The sequence below is a fragment of the Anas platyrhynchos genome, chromosome 2, assembly GCF_047663525.1.
Source record: "Anas platyrhynchos isolate ZD024472 breed Pekin duck chromosome 2, IASCAAS_PekinDuck_T2T, whole genome shotgun sequence".
NCBI classification, from domain to species: domain Eukaryota; kingdom Metazoa; phylum Chordata; class Aves; order Anseriformes; family Anatidae; genus Anas; species Anas platyrhynchos.
The window spans coordinates 32845077-32866932 of NC_092588.1; the positions used below are offsets into that span (position 1 = coordinate 32845077).

Genomic DNA, 21856 nt, shown 5'->3' on the forward strand with positions numbered 1-21856 from the left:
AATTATTCTGTGTGTTAGTTTACATAATACTCATTTATACAATTATTTTTTGAACTGTAGTAAAATTAATGCTGATGTAATGCTAAATGAAAATAGCTAGAATTCAAGCCTGCAAATTTCAAGATTCTTCCCCAACATCAAGCTTATCCACAGCTTAACTATTTAATGGTGCAACATTTTTAACAGCACATTGAATAAAGTACCATGATTATAATTTAGAAATAAAAACAGAGATCAAAATGCTACTGAAGTACTGTATGAGTGAGTTAATAGTATTGTAAGAACTCTGGCTTCTGGAATTTCCTGAGTTTTGCGTGCCTGACTTTCTGACTTGGTATTGCACCAAACCTAAAAATTTCCTTTTAAAGAAAGGAACGAAGAAAAAATATACTTTGGGATTTTTCTACATGCGTTTGACTTCCTCAACTCATCTTGTAAATTGCCTAAGTGCAGCTGTACACCTCTTTGTCTAACATGAACTAAACAAAGAGACGAGTTTATTAAGGCAGCCTCTGTAAAGAATAATCAATCATATGCCTTATTGCAGAGCAGTGTTCTCTAGTTAACTATATCCACTACATTTCACCTACTTTGTCTCCTGCCATTTCTAATCATCATGAATTAGACAAGGCGTACCAGTCTGCTCTTTAAGTTCTAGTAGCTTGCTCTGAAAATTAAGACTTAAGCCAATAAATACCTTTAAAAATGACACGCAACAGTGGATATATGACTGTGAATCTGGACAAGGTATTTATACTCTTCCTACTTAACGTCCCATCCACTCATTTCTTGTCTGTTTTGACAGAAGCTCTTCTCAGTAAGGGCTCTCTGTATACTTCTGATTCATGCTAACATCAAGGCCACTTCACAGCTGGTCCATAGAACATACCTGCCATAATCTCCTCAAACTCAAGCCCTATAAGCGGTCTGATCCTAGGAGCTCTGTTGACTTTCAGCAGGACATTGTTATTTATTCCTTTGCTTAACATGAAGATGATCCAATGCAGATTACTACAGTGCAAAACAAAAACTTATGGCCAGACTACCGCTAGCTGAGGCACACTGGTTGGTCTTCTTAACAATATCAGTGTAAACACAGCTTATGTGTTTGTCACAATAAGTAACAGAATGGAACCCCCAGCTTCTGCAACTCAACAATATACGCCAAGAATCAGGGTCACACTCAGAAGAGAAGATTTTTTTAATTTTATTTTTTAACATCAATTAATTGAAAACACAAAAACCGCTTGACCTCCTTTAAATAAATAGCTTTTTAACATTATTAAATAGCCTCTGTTGAGCTTCATGCATATACAGGTCAGACAGACAACCAAAGAAAATTAGCATTCTAACTGTTGTTTCCAGATAAATGCAAGTCAAATCTGTTGAACACCTTTTAAACTGAAATATCAGAGGCTTCTTTCCTTGGACAGCATCAGACTCCTTGCAGAAATATTGTGTGATCCTCAAATGTGCTGTTTTACTGAAAAAAAAGAAGACATAAACCAGTCTAGAAAGTAGTCTTACAATCTATGTTTATTTTGCTGGTCCCACATACAAAGATATGATATGAAATCTATCTGATGCATGATACGAGAACAAATAGCAAATGAAAACCAGAAGATCGTTTGTTGTATCCAGTATAAATAGCAGCCAGAGGTACCAGAGCAAAGAAAATCAGACAGGCTGAAAACAAAATTTATAAGCACCACACAAGAGGTACTCTGCACAAAGAGTCATACATAGCATATGTGCTTCTAAATTTCATCCTATTTCAACAAATTTAATCGTGGATAAGCCTTCTGCTGCCACCTGTACGGAAACCTATGTTGCACATAGTACTTCAGGGCAGTGAAAATAAGCAGCCTATCGAATAGAACAGGCCTTTATTAAAACTGGGGACCCAAACTTTTCTCAGTAAGTTTTATCCACACTCATTCTTGCAGACAAGAAGTTTAATTGTTATTCAGGGACACTCATTTTAATGTGACCTATCATGTAAACTGTGCCCTCTGTTGGACAATCCTATTTATCCAGTATAGAAACTACTCACAAACATAAATTATAGATATTAAAGAACTAGCCTTCAGTACACTGAAGCAGTTATTTCTAGGCTCCTGAGACACTGCTAGTTTGATGAGGCTGCTCAGATCATCCATCTTACACTGAAATCATTAATATTTTGTTCATGAAAACTTGATGATCCGTAGATCATGCACATCTACGGCATGCCAAAGTGTAGCCCTAGAGGACCACTGACACCTGGTGGTCAATTCAGTCCTTCCCAATAATATCTGCAGATCCTGCAAGCAATGAGCGCTAGCTGAAGTGCAGAGATGACTGGGGTTTGGGGTTTTATTGCGTAAAACTATGCAACTTCATTAATAGCCTGTATCACAGGGTATGGGGCTGGTAGGGTAAACTGAACTAGTGCATATTGTGTAAATACGTGTGTTCTGATCTACAATTAACACGTGTTGTTTTTTTTTTTTTAAAAAAAGGGGAAGGAATAAATGAAATGTAAATTTATCCTTCAGAGAGCTGTCACATATAACAAATTTCTCTGTGACTTGATTGGATTATATTTTACAGATGACCTGTCAGAAACACATGCCAAGGAAGTTTTACATTACAGGTCTCACTCTGTGTTTATTAATTTAGCGTAATTTGTTGGTTACACCTAAACGCAGATGAACTGCAATGTACAAACAAATTCAGTTAAAGCTGCCAGAACATCAATAGTATTGTTGGATTAAACTTACGTGAAGTTTTTCTAATAGGGCAGATTAAAATCAACAAGTCCTTGAAAACAAATGAAATAGTTATATAAAACTGACTTTTTGATTTTAAAAAATGCTTCCTAGGTAAGATTTTCTTATTAATGGAAAGTAGCTATGAGACTTAGGTTTTATTTTGTTAGAGAACTTACAAAATACTAAATTATAAGTAGGAGTATTCAACAATTTTACCCACTTTGACACTGGCAAGACAGTGAGACTGCCAGGACAGAAACTGCCTCTACTCTCCCCAGCAAACTTGAGTGAAGGTATTCTTAGCACTGAAAAGTAATTATAGGGGGTGTCCACAGCTACCAGCATGGGATAGAAAATGCTCTTAGGCCTGTTAGCACTGGTTGCTGACAAGCAAACACCAAAAGCTATGTTTTGCTTGTTGCAGTTATATACAGCTTATAGATATTCTGAGGCTTTCGAATGTTCATCAGAATACAGTAAAATTACTCGACTGCCATCAGAATTTTCAGCCATTCCTAATTGCTTCCTCTCTGCAAAATGATTCAAAGTCTACCTTCCAGTAAATGGGCATCTCTAACTGAAACAGGAGCTCAATTCAAACGTAAAAGAAGTGCCATTACCTACTGAGCAGTGAAAAGTATGTAAGTGTTTTTCTATACCTTACCTACAAGACTGTAGCTTCATAAAAAATCTGCAGTACAAATCATCTGCCTCCAAACTGACCTATATTTTCATTTATCACCAATATGACAACTCCCCCTAAGTGAACAGATTGCTAAATTAGTTTCACTTTGAATCTAGGCTACCCAACCACGCTGAAACATAGTGAACTATTTTAAAGTACTTCTACAAAAGGCGTTGTTGTGTGTACCTTATCTTGATGGCTGTGGCACATTGTGAGCAAACATTTCAGAGGCACATGCAATTAGTAACATAGTTAAGAAGAGTGCAAAAAACAGCCAGTGCTCAGAGTGGAAACCAGGTACATGGGACACTAACACGGAGAAAACTGTACCAAGCCACCACAAGAGCAAAAGAGAGAAGGAGCAAATAGGAGTGAAAGCAGGAGATGTGTGCTGGTATGACTAAGCCAAGGCTGATAGTTGAACTGAGTATCTGGCTGGGCCAAAAGCTACCCAAAAGACCTTTAAAAGACAAGCATCCGGTTTTTCACACCCATCTGTGTATCAGTGGAAGTCCAGAATCTGCTGACTGCTGATGCTTCTAGAGAATTTCACTCGTGTGGCCCACAAATCATTCATGTCTATATGCATATCAGGTCTCTTCCTACACTACTGCATGAACATACTATGAAAAAAGTGGCACTACAAGGCTGCTTTGTAACACGTTCCTAAAGGTCCAACTGCGAACCAAGACATTCATCGGTACAGAGACACTTAGCTCCAAAGGCACTGAGCCTGTGTTCCACTCAAGTCCTACTCTGAGCATTTAAGCTAAGTGCTGTTTTCAGTGTTTCAACAATGCTGGTTTCTGTACAGTAATGCATTTCACCCGCAGTGAAAAGCTGTCACATTGCTGCATATCTATTAAATAAAACATTATAATTAGGTCAGCTAATGAGTAAAGAAGATTGAAATATTAACCACTTCAACACCACCACAGCCCTTATACCTCCTCATCTAAAAAGAAAATATCTTCTTTCCTTTGTTGTCACCCCATAACACACATTTTCTGCAAATATCTCAGCAATGCCAGTCCAATTACACAACAGCAGGAGATTATTACCGTATGACAATGTTCTAATTCACAGACATAGCCTTTCTTATATGCTTGTATTTTACTGGGGATAGTCTCCTAGTGGGATAGAGGTAGAGATGACCTCCACTCACCACTGGGGACAAACAGATCTAAAAATAATTTTGTCTGGTTCTAATTGACAACATCATGTTGGCAAATCTCTTCCGAAGACACACGAAAGCAAAATAAGCCATTCCCGCCAGCGTGCCGACCAGCAGGGTAGTGCCAAGAACTCTGGGCGCTCTTTTCTTGGCCACTCGAAACGCAGTTGGCAGAACTGCTGAGATTAATATATTGTTGACATGTCCTAAAACTTTGTAAAATGCTTTTCTCTTCACAACACGCTCATAATAGGCTTCCAAGTTGGGCCGTTTTCCATTTCCCCAGTTTCTTCTTGCTAAACCCAGAAACTTCAGCCGATGTAATGTGACAGCAAGTGACACATCTGCCAAACTGAAGAATTCACCACAGAGCCAAGGCTGACTTCCATCTTCTAATTAGAGATAAAACATAAAGAATTAGTAGCTGATGGCATACAAACGCACACAGAAGCCTGCATGGGCCAAGATTTAGTTTAGTGTTATTTCAGGATGTTAATAAACAACACCAACACTTCAGCTAAGCTATGACGTTAATAATTTAACATTTTACCAATCTTCTTCCCATTGTTCACACGCTCTCTACACTATTTATGCAGTAACATAAAGGTTCAGCAGCCTGGCCTAAATTTGTAAAGGAAAGAAGAGCCACATTTCAGGTTTTTGAATTAACCCCCTTACCAAACACTTTTCTCAAGTACATTTCTCAAATCTGGATTAAATGTAACAGGAGTGGAAAAGGAGGAAGGCAGGTTAGCTTTTGCTTAAAAGCTACCATTTGCCTTCAGAATTTATCTTCTTGTCCATGTAACTCAGCTCTATGGTATTCACTCAACAGCTTCTAATTTGCTACAGACTTTCAAGTCAGAAGGAAATGAGCGACTAATCTGCCCCAAACATATTGGCTCCGCAAGAAAACAGTTTGTGTTACCTATCCTTACTTTGTGCCTTTCTTGACCCAAAACCTTGTTGTCTGCACTGAAATGTTTGAGAACTGATGAATATTCACACCATCCACCGTTACTCAGGAGCACAACTGGAGACCCCAGGCTCCCTCTCTAGTCAAAGAAAAGAGGTTAATCTTTCTGAGATGACTCAGAGCCGCACTGCTAGGCAGCATCACACCTCTAATTTCAGTGAGATGATCTGAAGGGGCTTATTTGTACTGATTGTACAGGGAACTTTTGAAACCTAGGATATGAAATTAGGTATCTAGCATAGCTGCCAGTGTGAGTAATCTGCTCTAGCTTAGATCTCAAACAGAACTATGCCATTCCCTCCTCGTTTGCAACATTTTGCAGTTTTCCCCATACTGCAGGCATACAGAACCACTGGCATGAATGTTCATCTGTACCTCTGCAGAAGCAGAGGAACTCTGCAATATCCCTGTCAACCCATTTGCCAACTGAGGAAAGCACACCACAGTACAGCACACCACAGTACAGCTCATCATTGGTATCTATCCATTTCAACTGGCTATGTAGGTCCGGAAGAAAGAGAGAGTCTGTCCTATTTCGCTGAAAAGGTATTCGGGGATAACCCAGTGTGTTAAGGTGACAGAAAGGAAGACCACAGAAGGTAGGCTGTGTGAAAGAAAGAGGTCTGCAGTGGCAGCAGCAATAACTGAATGAGGGATCTGAGCAGTAAAAGCAGCAGACGCAGAGATTGGCCATCAGCTGACAGAAGCGCTGTTCATAACCCCCCCAAATGTCAATACCTCAGACAAAACTGAAGTATTTAACAGTCATAAGTTTTACTAAATCCTGTGAGCTTGTCAGCTTTCACAAGCTCATCACTATCATACCACTTGACTCACTGGAAAGTTTAACAGAAAAAGCAAGGGGCTGCTGGGAATGGTGACAGACTGTTTGCCAAACAAAATACTACTATCCTGTGTGAGCTAAACCACTTTCCACGCCTCTTTAACTGTTGAGTCAGTAGAAAATTTACCCTCGATTTTCAATTGCTGTTTCAAATCTACTGTCTTAATAGTAACCAATAACTGTTACAACAGCTATTTATAGAGCCAAATGCACCGTTATTGATCTGAGCAGATGCAGTTGATATTGACTGCTGCTTCATTCAACTCCCAGTGAAGCCAGAGGCATTCCTACCGGCTCCACTGGGAACTGTACTAAACTCTCAAAAAAGAAGATAACTAATCCTATTTAAACAATATTCAACTTGTATTTAGGTAGATGACAGGTAAGCACCACTGCTTTTCAAGAGGGTGGGGGATTGCACCAACAATCAGAGTGCTTACACAGGTTGTTAATTCTGCACATGCCACAAATTCCAGCACCCCAAGTCTGTACGGTATTTAAAAAAGGTCTTAATTTTAACTTACTTGTGTTTAACATTAAGGTCACAAACATTATAGTAGTGAACTGAATCCTACAACTACAACATCAAGAATAACATTTGTAGCTAGTTTTTCTGGTTTTGTTTACAAATGGCTGCAAAAATCGTGCAGCCAATTATACTCACACTATGCTGAAAATGTGACCAAGCACTAAGACTTCCACTCACTAACAGCAGCAGTAAACTGAACAAATATTTAAAATCAGTATTGATCTGTTCAGTGAACCTAGATCAGTGTATTCTAAAAGTACCTATCTGGATGCACTAATGACAGTCCTATAATGGTGGTGTCAGCTGGTTTACTTAGTCTTGCCAAACATAAGGATCAAGAGGATTTTGCAAGAATAATTCTTTACCTGGAGTTTCCTCATTTCGCCGCTGCAGTTCAGTCTCAACCTGATCCAAAACCTTCTCCAGTTCATCCAGTATTTTCTTTAGGTATTTTATATTATCGTGATCCAGCAGTTTAGACTAAATATATACAGGTTAGTGTTTTAATCACTGTATAGAGTTTATACTTTTACAAGAGAAACTTCTAAAATACAACAGTATTTAGTCATAAAATATAATTTTCTCTACATATTCCGCTGGATACCATTTGGATACTCATAACAATTCAGATAACACTAAAAAAAAATATTAGAGATGTCAGATATTGAGGTCTGCCTCAACCTGCAAGGCACCCAACAACCCAACACCACCGCAGATGTGTACTTACCTCTGAAATCTGGGGGACCAGTCCAAAACTTCAGCACACACTTGAAGCGTGTAGCTGATTTGGGGGATAGAGTGCTTCACGCCTTGCAGGGTTAAATCACTGCATGACTATACTGGTAATGACAGGTGAAACAAATGTTTGTATCGTGACAGCAAAAATCTCACACTAACAACCTGGTAATAGAGGGGTGGAACACAGAGTTTTCTTACTTTAAGGCGCTTCTGTTTTGCTATATAGGCATCTTGAAGGTCTGGATTTTCTTCCGCAAGTTTCTTCAACTCTGATTCTGTGTTACTTATTTGGCCTGATACAAAAGACAAAGGAATGACATTAGATACCCAAATGTACCCATTCTTCAACCCCCAGAAAATAATCGATACTTTGTGTAAAAATATCACACCAAAGAAATGGGAAGTGGTGCTTCAGTGAAGCACCCTTGCCAAGCTGGGATTCAGAAACATCACTGTCTGGAAAACTTAACTGCTGCCTACATTGACCCCACCAAGCCTTCTGCTCATCAGTTTGCAGTAAGATATATAAAGTGGTAATCTGTCAGGCAACAGCGGAACTCCTGTTATTATTTTTATCTTACTCAGATAAAATAATTTTGCTGCAAACAACTATGTTAAATCCCTGAAATTCTACTACAAATACCTCATTTCTCTGACTATTTTTTTTGCCTCAATTCCTGGGTTCCCAACGTACTTTTGATGCTGTAAATACGCAGAAAGGCCCATAGTGAGGTTTTCAATAATGCCACTGCAAGTCATGTGCACGACTCCACAACAAAAGCCTAAATGCTATTGAATACAGAACTAATATGTTTTCAGTCAGTTAAAATATGACACCTAAATTCATAGATTTTGGAAACGTTTATTAGGGAGTATATGGATACACTAGAAAAATATTCATTACATGGTTTAAAGAAATAAAGGTGTTAAAAATTTAGGTAATTTTATTGGTTTCTGTTACACATGTATAGCATTTTCTCTCCTGAATTTTTGCTTTGCTTGAAAATGACATACTTGCAAGCCTAGGGCATCAAAAGATGCATAAGAAGTTATCTCCTAAAAATAAATATTTCTAGTAATAAACTGAGAACAGAATAATTATAGGGCATGAATCACCTCTTCCTTGTACATGGTAATCAAGATTAGTTCCAATTAAATCTTTTAAATTGAACTGATAAAAACTTCTTTCTGCAGAATAATGAACTCACTGTTTTATACATTCTTTGTTTCAGCCTGATGTGACTGGGAAAGCCATCTTTCAACATAGTATATGAAGAAGTTGAAGGATTTCATCACACAACTAAAGCCTTCTATATGCAATTAATTACTTAATTGAATTTGGTATGCACAAACAATACATAACTGGCTGATGGGTTATTATATCTAGCACTTCGAAAAAAGATTAGCTTTTCAAAGCTGAAAACTAAACCATCTGGGAAAAGTTTGAACAAGCAATGAGACTGAACAATGGAATTGTTTAGGAACATCTATGTGCTATTCACACAACACCTGAAATCAAAAAAGTAGGCTCTGCTTTAAACATAAGATGATATGAAAACTTCCCTATTTAGACAAGCGGTAATTTTATCTCCACCAACATAAATGCATGCATATATGTGTCTGTGAACTGAAAACAGTTAAAAGCAACTAGAAACAAGAAGGGAACGTTGACAGAACAAAAGTCAACTTTGGAAAATGAACTGTAATAATGGCACTATTACCATGTGAAAACAGATAAACTATCAATAATGCCTATGAGTAAATCAGAATTGCTCGGTAAACAGCTATCATCCACATTTGGGGTGCAGGGAGAAGTACACTGATAATTCACATCACTGCAGTGAAAAAAGAATGCTAACTATGCTTACTGAAATTACCTATTCAAGACCAAACCAGATACTTTCTATACACATTTTTACTTTTAAATAGACGTTGATAATTGGAACAGCAATGCTGACTTTTGAAATACTCAAGAAGTTTCCAGCAGACAAAAAAGAAACTAATATTGTGATAATATTTTATAAAGGATAACTCATGTAACTACAAGGAGAAACAATCATACAGCTTCTGACAAAATAATGGGGTGGCTGATAGGAGAACTGACTTGCTGAAAATTTTATGGAGGAGGATAACAGTTTGTTGGAAATGGAGTTTCTAAAGCTCACACAGCATCTTCTGTGATGTTAAAAATTTGGTTATATTTAAAAGTACCTGCAGTATTTGACTTTGTTCTATGGAGCATTCTAGAATATAATACAAAAAATCATCATGATATATGACTGACCACTGACTGACAAAAAAAATCAGAGATCTCAAACCATAGCCGCAAACAGGGAATCACCATCCAGTGGAGTTCTCAAGATTAAATTTCATGTCTGTTTAGAACTATTTGGTTCTTTTCTTAATTCTTAGGAGGGAACATAAAAGTGTTAATTAAAAGTCTGCCATGGTATTCAGATGAGCAGGAACATAATTTAAGAAAAAACATTAGGTGATAGCTAGTAGTTGGACTGGGTGATAACCTGGGCCTAAGAAACCAATACCTGCTTCAATACAATCCAGTACAAAATATAATTTGAAGCAAAAGATGCAGTCCACAAAAGATACAGGTCATGTTTCTTGTAGAGAGAGCAGCAAGTCTGCAAGCAGTTGTGAAAATCTAGGTCATCATTTAACATCAGCTGAACAGGGATTACCCATACAATTCTGTAATACAGTAATAAAACAAGAATAAAAAAATAAATTTTTATCTCCTCATTGATACCAAAGGGAACACACTCCGAATTCCAGTTCTGGTGTCCAAACTCAGAAAAAAAATAATAATAAAAAAAGATCTGCGAGAATGGAAAGATTGTTTGCCAAGGTTTTTTCTTCTAAGTATCACTGAACTTTTTTTAAAACTAAATATTTCTGAAAACTACTGGATTTGAATCAGGAGTTCATTTAGGGAGGTTCTCTGTTATTCAGGAAACCAGGCTACAAACCCTGCAGCTATTGCTTCTGCTCATAACATATTTTTCCATGGGAAAATGGTATGTGTAAAAAAGTCCTCCAGGTAAAATACTGACCCCAGGGAAGTCAAAGGATATTTTACCACTGATTCTATCAGACTTCATTCTTTATCCTGGTTCTATATTGCTATGTTATTTGCACACAGGACTTTGGTTTAAATTGTACTTCAACAATTTCCATTTTCCAGATAAACCTAGACTACTTCTTTCCACTGCTTTTCCCTGGAAATTTCTTTATAAGAATAAACAACAAAATCAGAAATTAAAATATTTACTGCTGTCACAGCTGTCATTTTCTGCTATGCACAAGAAACATTTTCCAGCATTAGAAAAATTGATTTCATACACACATCAAAAATGACACTCCCTCTTTTCCATTTCCAAATCATAAGACTACAAAACCAATAAAAAGTATATGAAAAATTATCTAGAACTGCAGTATTAAAATCAGAGATACGTGCTCAATATATTCTGCTTAAGGCACACTGAAGACACAAGATGAATGTAATCCAACATCTTACTAAATGACATGCATTCAGATCTATACCAGTACATACTACGAATTCTGCTTGTAGCATAGGCTGGAATCATGGAGTCCACAGTTAACTCGGGGTGAAGGATGCAGCCATGTGTGTAGGCATCCATAGGCAAGGAATCTAAAAGCTCTCTGTAGTGTTGCACCCTCGGATAATACATGCTCCCTTCTTCTGGCATTAATCTTGGCACTTCCTCTGCAATACAGTTACAAAATAAAAGTTAGAAAAGAATCACGTAATTGATCAAAAGTCTTCCGACATGACCTCAGTTAGTTCAACTAGCACAAATGACATAGCCATCAAGAGCTTCTCTCTTCCCCAATGTCATTCAATAGTGTTATCAGGGCTCAGCAAAATGTATATTATGCAATGCTTTATTTTAACCACTGAATAATTCTATACCTATGCAGCAACCCACATAAGCATGTATTTAAGAGGCCTTCAAACCAGGGTATTCAGCATGTATGTTGTACTTCTAGAGTTCAGCCCTCTCACAACATGGGTTCTGATAAGCTACTATGCCTGAAACATTACAACATAATGCTGTAAAAACTGAGGTACAGGAATCCCACTCAAAACTTCATAGTAAGTTTTACTCCTGCACACCACTGAGTTTTACCCTATCCTCAGTCTACCTAGGCCCTGCCTCCTCATTTGAGCAAAATGCCAGTACAAAATGCATATCATGTTGGCCTAACAGTGAAATTTTCTTCATTCCTTAGGAATCATAGCAGAAACCAAAACCCCTGAAACACAAACTGTCACCTCTTCGCACCTCAAATAATATGAGTCTGCATTTTCTTAAGAATTGAGCAATACAGACACAAAGAATTTCAGAAGTAATCACTTGCAATAATTTTCTCCCTGCATTTTTTTAAATATATTTATTCCATTTTTGGCTCCAAAAATAATTGACTTGTTCTACTTCCCCCCCCCCCCCCCCCCCCACGATTTTTCTGGAATTAAATAGTGTAAATTATCCTTTTTTTTTTTTTCTCTTGCTGAAAAGCAGGGTCTGTCTGACAATGGCTGGCACTGTGCAACATTATTTTCAGTGGCAGCGTGAGTACAGAATTAGCACAGCACTGTGCTGTCATTTTATCGGTGTCTCTGTGCCACCAGAACAGGTAAGAATAACAGAGGCGTTTCTTTGAAACATTGCTTCTTGTGAAGGTACCACAAGGTCATGCTCAGTTCGTTTGAAATGAAGGTGTTTTTATCCTTACCACCAGCTACCAGAACAGCCCATTTACCTGTGGGATCATAAACATTTTGTGTTCATGAACAAAACAAACATGAAGTGATACAGAACTGACTCTGACACTGCTGCAAAATACACTGGGAAGATGATGCATTGAAATGTCTTTAAGATTACCATCTACAAAGGTTGCTTCAAGGTAATCGATAATCTGGGTGGCCTCACAAATGATATTTTCCCCATGGATAAGGACAGGCACTTCTCCAGATGAATTTAAACGCATGAACCACGGCTCATTGTGTTCGCTCAGGGGCAGATTTACATCGTGTTCTTCACACTTGAGGGCCTTCTCTGCAATTGCCAAGCGCACCTGAAAAGGCATTGTCAGAGAATCAGGCAATATCCTGTGCTGGAAGGGACCCACAGCGATCATGGAGTCCAACTCCTGGACCACCCAAAACCCAGACCATGTGTCTTAGAGCTCTGTCCAGACGCTCCTTGAGCTCCAGCAGCTCGGGGCCGTGACCACTGCCCTGGGGAGCCCGTCCCTGAGCCGAGCCCTGCAGGGCCCCTCCCTCAGCCCGCCGCGCCCCGGCCCGCCCGCAGCCGCCTTCCCCTCGCCGCGCGGCTTCTGCAAATGGAGGCGGCTCTGAGCCCCTCTCGCCTCACCTTCTGCGAGGAGAAGGACTGCGTCCAGTGGTACAGCACCAGCGGCGCCGCCGCCCCGCCGGGCCCCGCCATCCCCGGCCGCCACTCTGGGAGCCGAGCGGGCGGCGGCACGGCACGGCACGGCACGGCACGGCACGGCACGCTGCGCAGCGCCGGGCGGGGCAGGAGACCGGGGCCTGCTCCTGGAAATCAAACGAAACGGGAAATTAAAAGAGAGGGGAAATTAAACGAAGGGGGCTGCAAGGGGGGGGAGGGGGTAACGGGGGTGCTGCTCGCCCTCAGCCGGCCCCTGGCTGCGGGGAAGCCACCCGCCCGCCCGAGGGAGGCGCAGAAAGATGGAGGAGCAGGTTAAAAGGTCACAGGGCGTTTTTATTTTTTTTTTTTCTTGAATAGGTATTTTCACAGTGATTGTCAAAAACAATGGCATCGTGCTCTCAGAAAAAAAAAAAAAAATGTTACCACAAAACTCCTCCTGAATCAGACCCGTGGGTATACATACTCCATTGCCAAACGCACATCGCTTGTAGCACTAGCAAGAAGTAAAAATGCAGAATAATACACATTGTTTTTGTCTCCAGTTGTGTCCTTTCAATGGCAAGAGACAAGGCTTGTCAATTTTATTATTTACTTTAGACACCATCAAGGAAAATTGAACTGAGGGGGGGGTGAGGGGAAGAGGGTACATGAAGTAAGGTCCTGTAAAGCATTTGATTTAAACAAACACAGCCTCCAAAACAAACAAACAAAAAACGCCTCAGTTCCGCGCCTCAGTTCCGCGCCTCAGTTCCGCGCCTCAGTTCCGCGCCTCAGTTCCGCGCCTCAGTTCCGCGCCTCAGTTCCGCGCCTCAGTTCCGCGCCTCAGTTCCGCGCCTCAGTTCCGCGCCTCAGTTCCGCGCCTCAGTTCCGCGCCTCAGTTCCGCGCCTCAGTTCCGCGCCTCAGTTCCGCGCCTCAGTTCCGCGCCTCAGTTCCGCGCCTCAGTTCCGCGCCTCAGTTCCGCGCCTCAGTTCCGCGCCTCAGTTCCGCGCCTCAGTTCCGCGCCTCAGTTCCGCGCCTCAGTTCCGCGCCTCAGTTCCGCGCCTCAGTTCCGCGCCTCAGTTCCGCGCCTCAGTTCCGCGCCTCAGTTCCGCGCCTCAGTTCCGCGCCTCAGTTCCGCGCCTCAGTTCCGCGCCTCAGTTCCGCGCCTCAGTTCCGCGCCTCAGTTCCGCGCCTCAGTTCCGCGCCTCAGTTCCGCGCCTCAGTTCCGCGCCTCAGTTCCGCGCCTCAGTTCCGCGCCTCAGTTCCGCGCCTCAGTTCCGCGCCTCAGTTCCGCGCCTCAGTTCCGCGCCTCAGTTCCGCGCCTCAGTTCCGCGCCTCAGTTCCGCGCCTCAGTTCCGCGCCTCAGTTCCGCGCCTCAGTTCCGCGCCTCAGTTCCGCCGTCTTTCTTGCACAGAAAAACGCTTACCCCTGATAGCTGAGTCCCCGGTTCATAGAGCTTGGGAGGAAGTTCAATTCTCTTCAAGTTGCTGGACCTGTTCAGGAAGCAGTCCCCAGCTGAGATCCAGGCCTGACAGGAAGATGACAGACTTTCTTCATACTGCTGTTGACCTGCATATTGTGAAAACAGTATTTCTTTTATGAACAACAGCACATTCTCACAATTTCCACTTAGTCAAAGTAGCAATCTTTCTACCAGTATCCATCCCAACCTGCTTCTACTTACCACAAGGCAAAATCTGCATTCATATTAAGGCACCTTTTTCACACAGCCCATTTTTCAATCTTCCAAATACTTAAGAACCTTCTTCAATGTCAGGCTGACCTGTGTGCACTTGGTCTTCTGAGGCCTTTTTTTTTTTCCCTCCAGTGCTTGGAAGGTAGCTTAGAATCCACCGAAGTAATTTCACAGAAAACAGACAAGGTGAAGGAAGTACTCAAACTCCTCAACAGTAACAACCACAGAACCCAGGAACACTTACCTGCTGTCTTCTGAACTCAAGTCACTTCCAAAGTGCTTTGCAGTGAAATAATGCCACCAGGGTTTTTCTGAAGAAGGCACCACCAATGTAACTAGCTTATAGGGTCTCTAAAACTATTTCACAGAGAGGGCAGAAAGCATGAAGGAAAAGCAGCCTAGTAGGGAACTCTGAGCCCGATTCACCATGAGAGAAAAACACCCTTGGCTACCCAAGCCTCAGTCTCTCCTGGGGAGGCAATTCCCCCACAAGTCCTCAGGCTTCCTATATAGCAAAGGTCAAATGACCCACACCTGGCAGGTTTCACTTAACAAGGGTGGAGCCAAGAGACCTTGTGGAATAAGCTCGTCTACCTGGCTTCAAAGTTTTAAGGTCTATTGCTCCTTATCACTAGTAGAAATAACCTGACAAGGGGCTTAGTGGTTGCAGTTGACCTAATGCATTAACTACAAAAAGTGCACAAGGGTCATATTTCTGTTAGTCATTCTGTGAGCAAAATTAGTACAGAGCCTGTTAAAAAAATAAATACAAATAAATAAAAGAAATTAATAAAAAAGAAAATGACCTTAAAGGCAAACTTGCCGCCATAGATTTTCATCTGTCTAGTCATGACAGATAAAGAATTTAGCAATCAGAATTCCTTTTCTTGATATTAATGTTATTTACATTTTCTTCTCTGAGATCCCTTCTTTATGCAGGACTTTTCTAAATCTAGCCCCATGACCTCTGACTACACTATTTATAGAATCATAGAATATCCTGAGCTGGAAGGGACCCATAAGGATCATCAAGTCCAATTCCTGGCACCGCACAGGTCTACCCAAAAGTTTAGACCATGTGACTAAGTGCACAGTCCAATCGCTTCTTAAATTCAGACAGGCTTGGTGCAGTGACTAGTTCCCTGGGGAGCCTGTTCCAGTGTGCGACCACGCTCCTCTCGGTGAAGAACCTCTTGCTGACGTCCAGCCTAAACCTTCCCTGCCTCAGCTTAACACCGTTCCCATGGATCCTATCACTGGTGATTACGGAGAACAGGTCAGCACCTGCCTCTGCACTCCCCCACGCGAGGAAGTTGTACACTGCAATGAGGTCCCCCCTCAGCCTCCCCTTCCCTAGGCTGAAGAGGCCCAGTGACCTCAGCCGCTCCTCATACGGCTTCCCCCCTAGGCCCTTCACCATCTTCGTCGCCCTCCTCTCGACACTCTCCAGCAGTTTAATGTCCTTCTTGTACTGTGGTGCCCAGAACTTCATGCAGTACTCGAAGTGAGGCCACACCAGCGCAGAGTAGAGTGGGACAATCACTTCCCTCGATCGACCAGCAATGCTGTGCTTGATGCACCCCAGGATATGGTTGGCCCTCCTGGATGCCAGGGCACACTGCTGGCTCATGTTCAGCTTGCTGTCAACCACCGCCTCCAGATCCGTCTCTGCGGGGCTGCTCTCCAGCATCTCATCACCCAGTCAGTACGTATAGCCAGGGTTGCCCCGTCCCAGGTGCAGGACCCAGCACTTGCTCTTGTTAATCTTCATGCGGTTGGTGATCGCCCAGCTCTCCAATCTGCCCAAATCTCTCTGCAAGGCCTTTCCACCCTCATCTGAGTCTACAACTCCTCCAAGTTTGGTGCCATCAGCAAATTTGCTCAAAACCTTCTAGTCCTACATCTAAATCGTTTATAAAAACATTGAAGAGGACCGGCCCTAAAATGGAGCCTTGAGGGACCCCACTAGTGACCGTGCGCCAGCCTGATGTGGCCCCATTTACCACAAGCCCTTGAGCCCTGCCTGTCAGCCAATTGCTCACCCACCATATGATGTGCTTGTTAAGTTGTATGCTGGACATTTTGTCCAGTAGGATCCCACGGGAAACCGTGTCAAAAGCTTTACTCAAGTCCAAAAAGATCACGTCAGCTGCTTTCCCTTGATCAACTAGATGGGTGATCTTATCATAAAAGGAATTCAGATTTGTTAGGCAGGACCTACCCCTCATGAACCCATGTTGGCTGGGACCAATGACTGCATTGTCCCCTAGGTGCGCTTCAAGAACTTCAAGGATCATCTTCTCTAGGATTTTACCAGGCGCTGATGTGAGACTGACAGGCCTGTAGTTGCCATGGTCTATTTTCTTGCCCTTCTTGAAAATTGGTACGACATTTGCCAGCTTCCAGTCCACTGGGACCTCTCCAGATTCACAAGATCATTGAAAAATAATTGAGAGAGGTCCCGCGATGGCACCAGCCAGCTCCTTAAGCACCCTGGGATGAATCCCACCCGGTCCCATGGACTTGTATAGATCCAGGTGGAGCAGCAAATCCCACACACGTTCAGGGGCGGTTGGGAGTTGATCATTCCCACCATCGTGGTCCTCCAGCCCAGGGCACCCGGGGTGTATTTACTTCAGCTGCATAGAAGCTATCACGCATAAATGCCAGGCTCCGGATCCTCACTCACTATTCAGGTCAAGGACTGGGCTGCAAGTTTTGGCTTTAATTTGGTTACGTGCCTACAATGCTGTTTCCTGGCAGGTCATGGGAAGAAGGTTGGCTGGCTTGCAGCAGCTTACATGCACGTGGCTTTTAGGCTGCAGCCAAAGCATTCCTCTAGATCTGGAAGTTTGAAGATGGTTGGAAAAGCCATCTGAGTGGTTAGAAAGCTGCCTGGCAGAGAAGGACCTGGGAGTACTGGTGGCTAGTCGACTGAATATGAGCCAGCAGTGTGCTCAGGTGGCCAAGAAGGCCAACAGCATCCTGGCTTGTACAAGAAACGGCATGGCCAGCAGGACTAAGGAAGACATTGTGCCCCTGTACTTGGCTCCGGTGAGGCCGCACCCCAAGTACTATGTTCAGTTCTGGGCCCCTCACTACAAGAAGGATATTGAGGGGCTCCAGTGAGTCCAGGGAAGGGCAACAAAGCTGGTGAGGGATCTGGAGAACAAGTCTTATGAGGAGCGGCTGAGGGAGCTGGGATTGTTCAGTCTGGAGAAGAGGAGGCTCAGGGGTGACCTTATCGCACTCTACAGATACCTTAAAGGAGGCTGTAGCAAGGTGGGGGTTGGTCTGTTCTCACATGTGCCTGGTGATAGGACGAGGGGGAATGGGCTAAAGTTGCACCAGGGGAGGTGTAGGCTGGATGTTAAGAAGAACTTCTTCACCAAAAGGGTCGTTAGGCATTGGAATGGGCTGCCCAGGGGAGTGGTCGAGTCACCATCCCTGGAGGTCTTTAAAAGATGTTTAGGTGTGGAGCTTAGGGATACGGCTTAGTGGAGGACTTATTAGTGTTACGTCAGAGGTTGGACTACGTGATCTTGGAGGTCTCTTCCAACCTAGGTGATTCTGTGTTGCAGTCTCCAACCTGGGATACAACCACCTGTTAGTTCGGCATAACTGAATTTTGCGTTCCTTGCACTAGCTGTTCCTTCACCTCCTCTTCAGAGACAAGGACATGCATCTCTTTCACGCTCCTTCATTAGTAAACAAACCAGGATAGATTAAAGCCCCTTTCTTCATGTCAGTAAGATACCTGCCTTTGGTTTCAGTGAAAATTCAGGCCCTAGCACCTGAAGTTTCTTCTGGATGGTGTTTCTTCTGTATAGGGTAATTTCATTTCCCTGTTGAAGACTTACAAGGACATAGTAACAAAAGCAAAGGCATAAAACAGTCCAGGAGGCATAGGCTGCTTTTGAGCCTGCAGCAGACTATAGGTATGATATTATCATTTCAGACAAATACAGTCTACGTAACGTGAAGGGTTTCAGCACACTTGCACTCTGCCAAAAGCCAGAAAATGGGACCTTCATTTTATGACCAGATGGAAAAGAAAAACAACGATGACAAAAATTAAGAGAAGGAACTTTTCCTTCACCTAAAGTTTATTATTTTGCAACTCCTTCAGGTGTCCACAAGGAATTATCAACACCCTCCTCTCCCGTCCCCAACCCGCCCCCCCCAACCAAAAAAAAAAAAAAATAGAGGGACATTGTGGCATAGAAGTATAATTTCAGTTCACACCAGAAGACATTGTTCTCACTGAAGTACAGCTAAGCCCCACAAAGCATCAAAACAAAACAAGCCAAAAAGAGATGTATTTACGAGTTAGTTTTACGTGCCGGCATTTTTCCTTGTCTGGTCTCGCATTCAGGGCAAGATCTGTCTGGGGGGGAACGTGTAATGCCTTGCAAGGTTGTTTGGTGGTATGAGCGACAACATGACTTTAAAATTTTGAGCTGTTTGTATAGAAGCAAAGTACAGAAGAGTACACTGTCCCCGAGGGCAATGTAGAAACTACCTGTTGCTTCTCGGGTTTAAAAGTTAAAAGGTGTAAGCAGCTGTTTGAGTACCATACTGACATATACATGAACATTTTCCTCTCCAATGTCCAAGTTGGAGTGCAACATTTTTCATCGTGCTCTCAGATCAGGATTCTGATTCTAACAATGGTTCCTAGTGCAAATTGCCAGAGAAGGGGGAAGCAAACCAGTCCTGACTGCTTTGAATGAGATGGAGAGAGCAAACAAACGTAGACGAAGAAGATAAACCTGTAGGAATGTTTTCAGATAATTGCCACTGTCCAAAAGCTTTAGAGTGGTTGAATCCTTCAAAGTTCATTACTGAAAACTCTGGCAGCATCACTGAATTTGAAGGAGTAAGATAGACTTGCACCATCACAGAGCCTCAGCCACAGTTTAAATGGGCACTGCCTCTAACTTCACAAGAATGAAAGAGAAGAGGTCATCTTTCTACCTTGTCAGCTACTGGCAGACCTAGAGAAAGAAAAAACAAAAGTTGTTAACATTAGGATGTAATGCTTTTTTTTAGGACATCTCACCAAATGTGTAATATTGAGTAGCAACCAGACAACAAATGAAAGGGAAGAAGAAGGAGTAGAAGGTACTTGCATGGCCTTAATTTCCGTGGCAATTGACAACAACCACAGTCCGCAATGATTTCTAAGTGCCTTACACCATTGACCCTTGAGGCACAAAAACGGGATTCCCACATTAGGTAAGGGGAGTACAATCACTCTCAAAACATGAGAGTCTGGGAACCGCGACTGAGTACTGAAAATCTTAAGGCTAGGATGTTCACGTACCAGAAAGGAAACTCACATTTTAGCACTAAACAACTACCTTTCGAGGCAGGCTGGGAACCGGTTCTTTTTAACACAGGGTCCATTTCAGCATCTTCAAAGCTAAAGAAATGGTTGACTGCTCTGTTGAATTGTGCTCCAGGCAGAAAGACTCACGTTCCTATTAACAGAAAGAGCTTAATACCTTGCTTCTATCCTAAAGATGAGTTTTGGATTCAAACGTATCCCATCCAAGATGAACAACTACCTTAACTTTGTGGGGTTTATATTCTGCATAAGAGATTTGTAACGTCAAGCTTCACAGCTTCTCCTCTGGATGCAGGAAGGAGGCTACAGATGGAGAAAAGGGCAAGACAACTTCCAAAACTAAATTGCATTGCCACGAAACTAATGTAACATATCCCTGCAAGCACAGAAACTCCTTTGCAAACCACCACAGATTAGACATTAGGGCTAAAGAGTGCAGAAAAGATTGTTTAACAACTGTACGCATACTGCCAACTTTATGAGCCAGTCAAACGGAGATGAGAGCTTCAGATCCCAACTGTGGCTTGGATATGCTGTGCACCATAGAACTTCCTCCGCAGAAGACGTCTTGTTTGGAAGCACCTCAATCCTGCGCCTCAATTCTGCGCCTCAATCCTGCACCTCAATTCTTGTTCTATATCTCACCCCACCCTCTAGACAGCTCAGGGGGTGCAGTTGCTGATCACGTCTCAGGGATGACGCCTGCACTACCTGCTGTGTCAGGGTGGCAAGGCAGCAAGGAGAGCCGGTGGGGCCATGCAGAGGAACACTTTTTGCTTTGCTTTACCCTCACCATCGGGGCAGCAGGAAAGGTGACAGCATCAGGTGAGCCCAAGGAACCCACACACACTGTACCTGATGAATCCTGCAGGTAGCAACCCAAACTGAGCAGTACGTTGAGAGCTACGTTATGACAAGGAGTACATTTGATTTTATGGGAAATTTTAGCTGACATTAATCAAGGAAACTAATTTAAATCACTAAAGGAGACAATTTAATAGACAAATCTTATACATCAAAAGGGATGATCATAGGAAGATTTAGAGGCCTAAATTTGCAGAAAGTGACGCCTATGGCTATTTTATTAAGGTTATCACATCAACCACATGCAAGTGCTCTGCAATCAAGTATGAATTGTTTATTACAACATTCTAAAATATATATTTTATTAGTTAACATTGGGGGCAAATGTAAGCCTACTATCTTGGGAAAGGAGCTCAGAAGTAATATAATAACTATAATAACTGACGTATCCATGTATGCAGCAAGATTTCCCCCTATGGGGCCATTAAAGCTTAGATCAGAAAGTGCAAAACCTCTTTAATTAAATATACATTAAAAGTAGTTAAATACTTTACCTTTCCAAATAAATAACATTTAAAACAAATTAAAATTAATTTGTAAGGAACCACGAAATGACAAATAACAGCAAAGATTTCATTTTATTTAGATTTTAATAAAATGCTTTGCATTGTGTTCTCACATCCAAACATTTCAAAATTATACACCTTACGTATTTCATAACTAACACCAACACAGGAAGCTGGTAATGTTCCCACAGAATATCTATTATATTTTTGATTAAACAACATCTGTGTCTTAAAATTGGAAGATTTCTATGCCAGTTTTTGTAGGAGAACCACTGGGAAGGAAAAAAAAAAAATAAAAAAGTTCCTTTGGC

At 42.0% G+C, this 21856-nt stretch overlaps 1 protein-coding gene across 3 annotated transcripts; it reads right to left on the reverse strand.

Annotated features, from left to right (window-relative positions):
• Positions 1–1191: 1191 nt before the first annotated feature.
• On the reverse strand, positions 1192–15310 carry GDAP1 (ganglioside induced differentiation associated protein 1). 3 transcript variants are annotated; one of them, XM_072034515.1, is made up of 8 exons: positions 15070–15310; positions 14556–14698; positions 13114–13295; positions 12622–12814; positions 11268–11441; positions 7898–7992; positions 7327–7441; positions 1192–5004 (listed from the first exon to the last, which is right to left on the reverse strand). In XM_072034515.1, exons 3-8 carry the CDS (start codon positions 13183–13185, stop codon positions 4622–4624), a joined length of 1032 nt encoding a protein of 343 aa, XP_071890616.1. In that variant the 5' UTR covers positions 13186–13295; positions 14556–14698; positions 15070–15310; the 3' UTR covers positions 1192–4621. The 3 variants fall into 3 exon arrangements, with proteins under 3 accessions (XP_071890616.1, XP_038030890.1, XP_071890617.1); XM_038174962.2 differs by lacking the exon at positions 15070–15310 and adding an exon at positions 14814–14949; XM_072034516.1 differs by lacking the exons at positions 13114–13295; positions 14556–14698; positions 15070–15310 and adding an exon at positions 12912–13051.
• Between the last annotated feature and the right edge of the window lie 6546 nt (positions 15311–21856).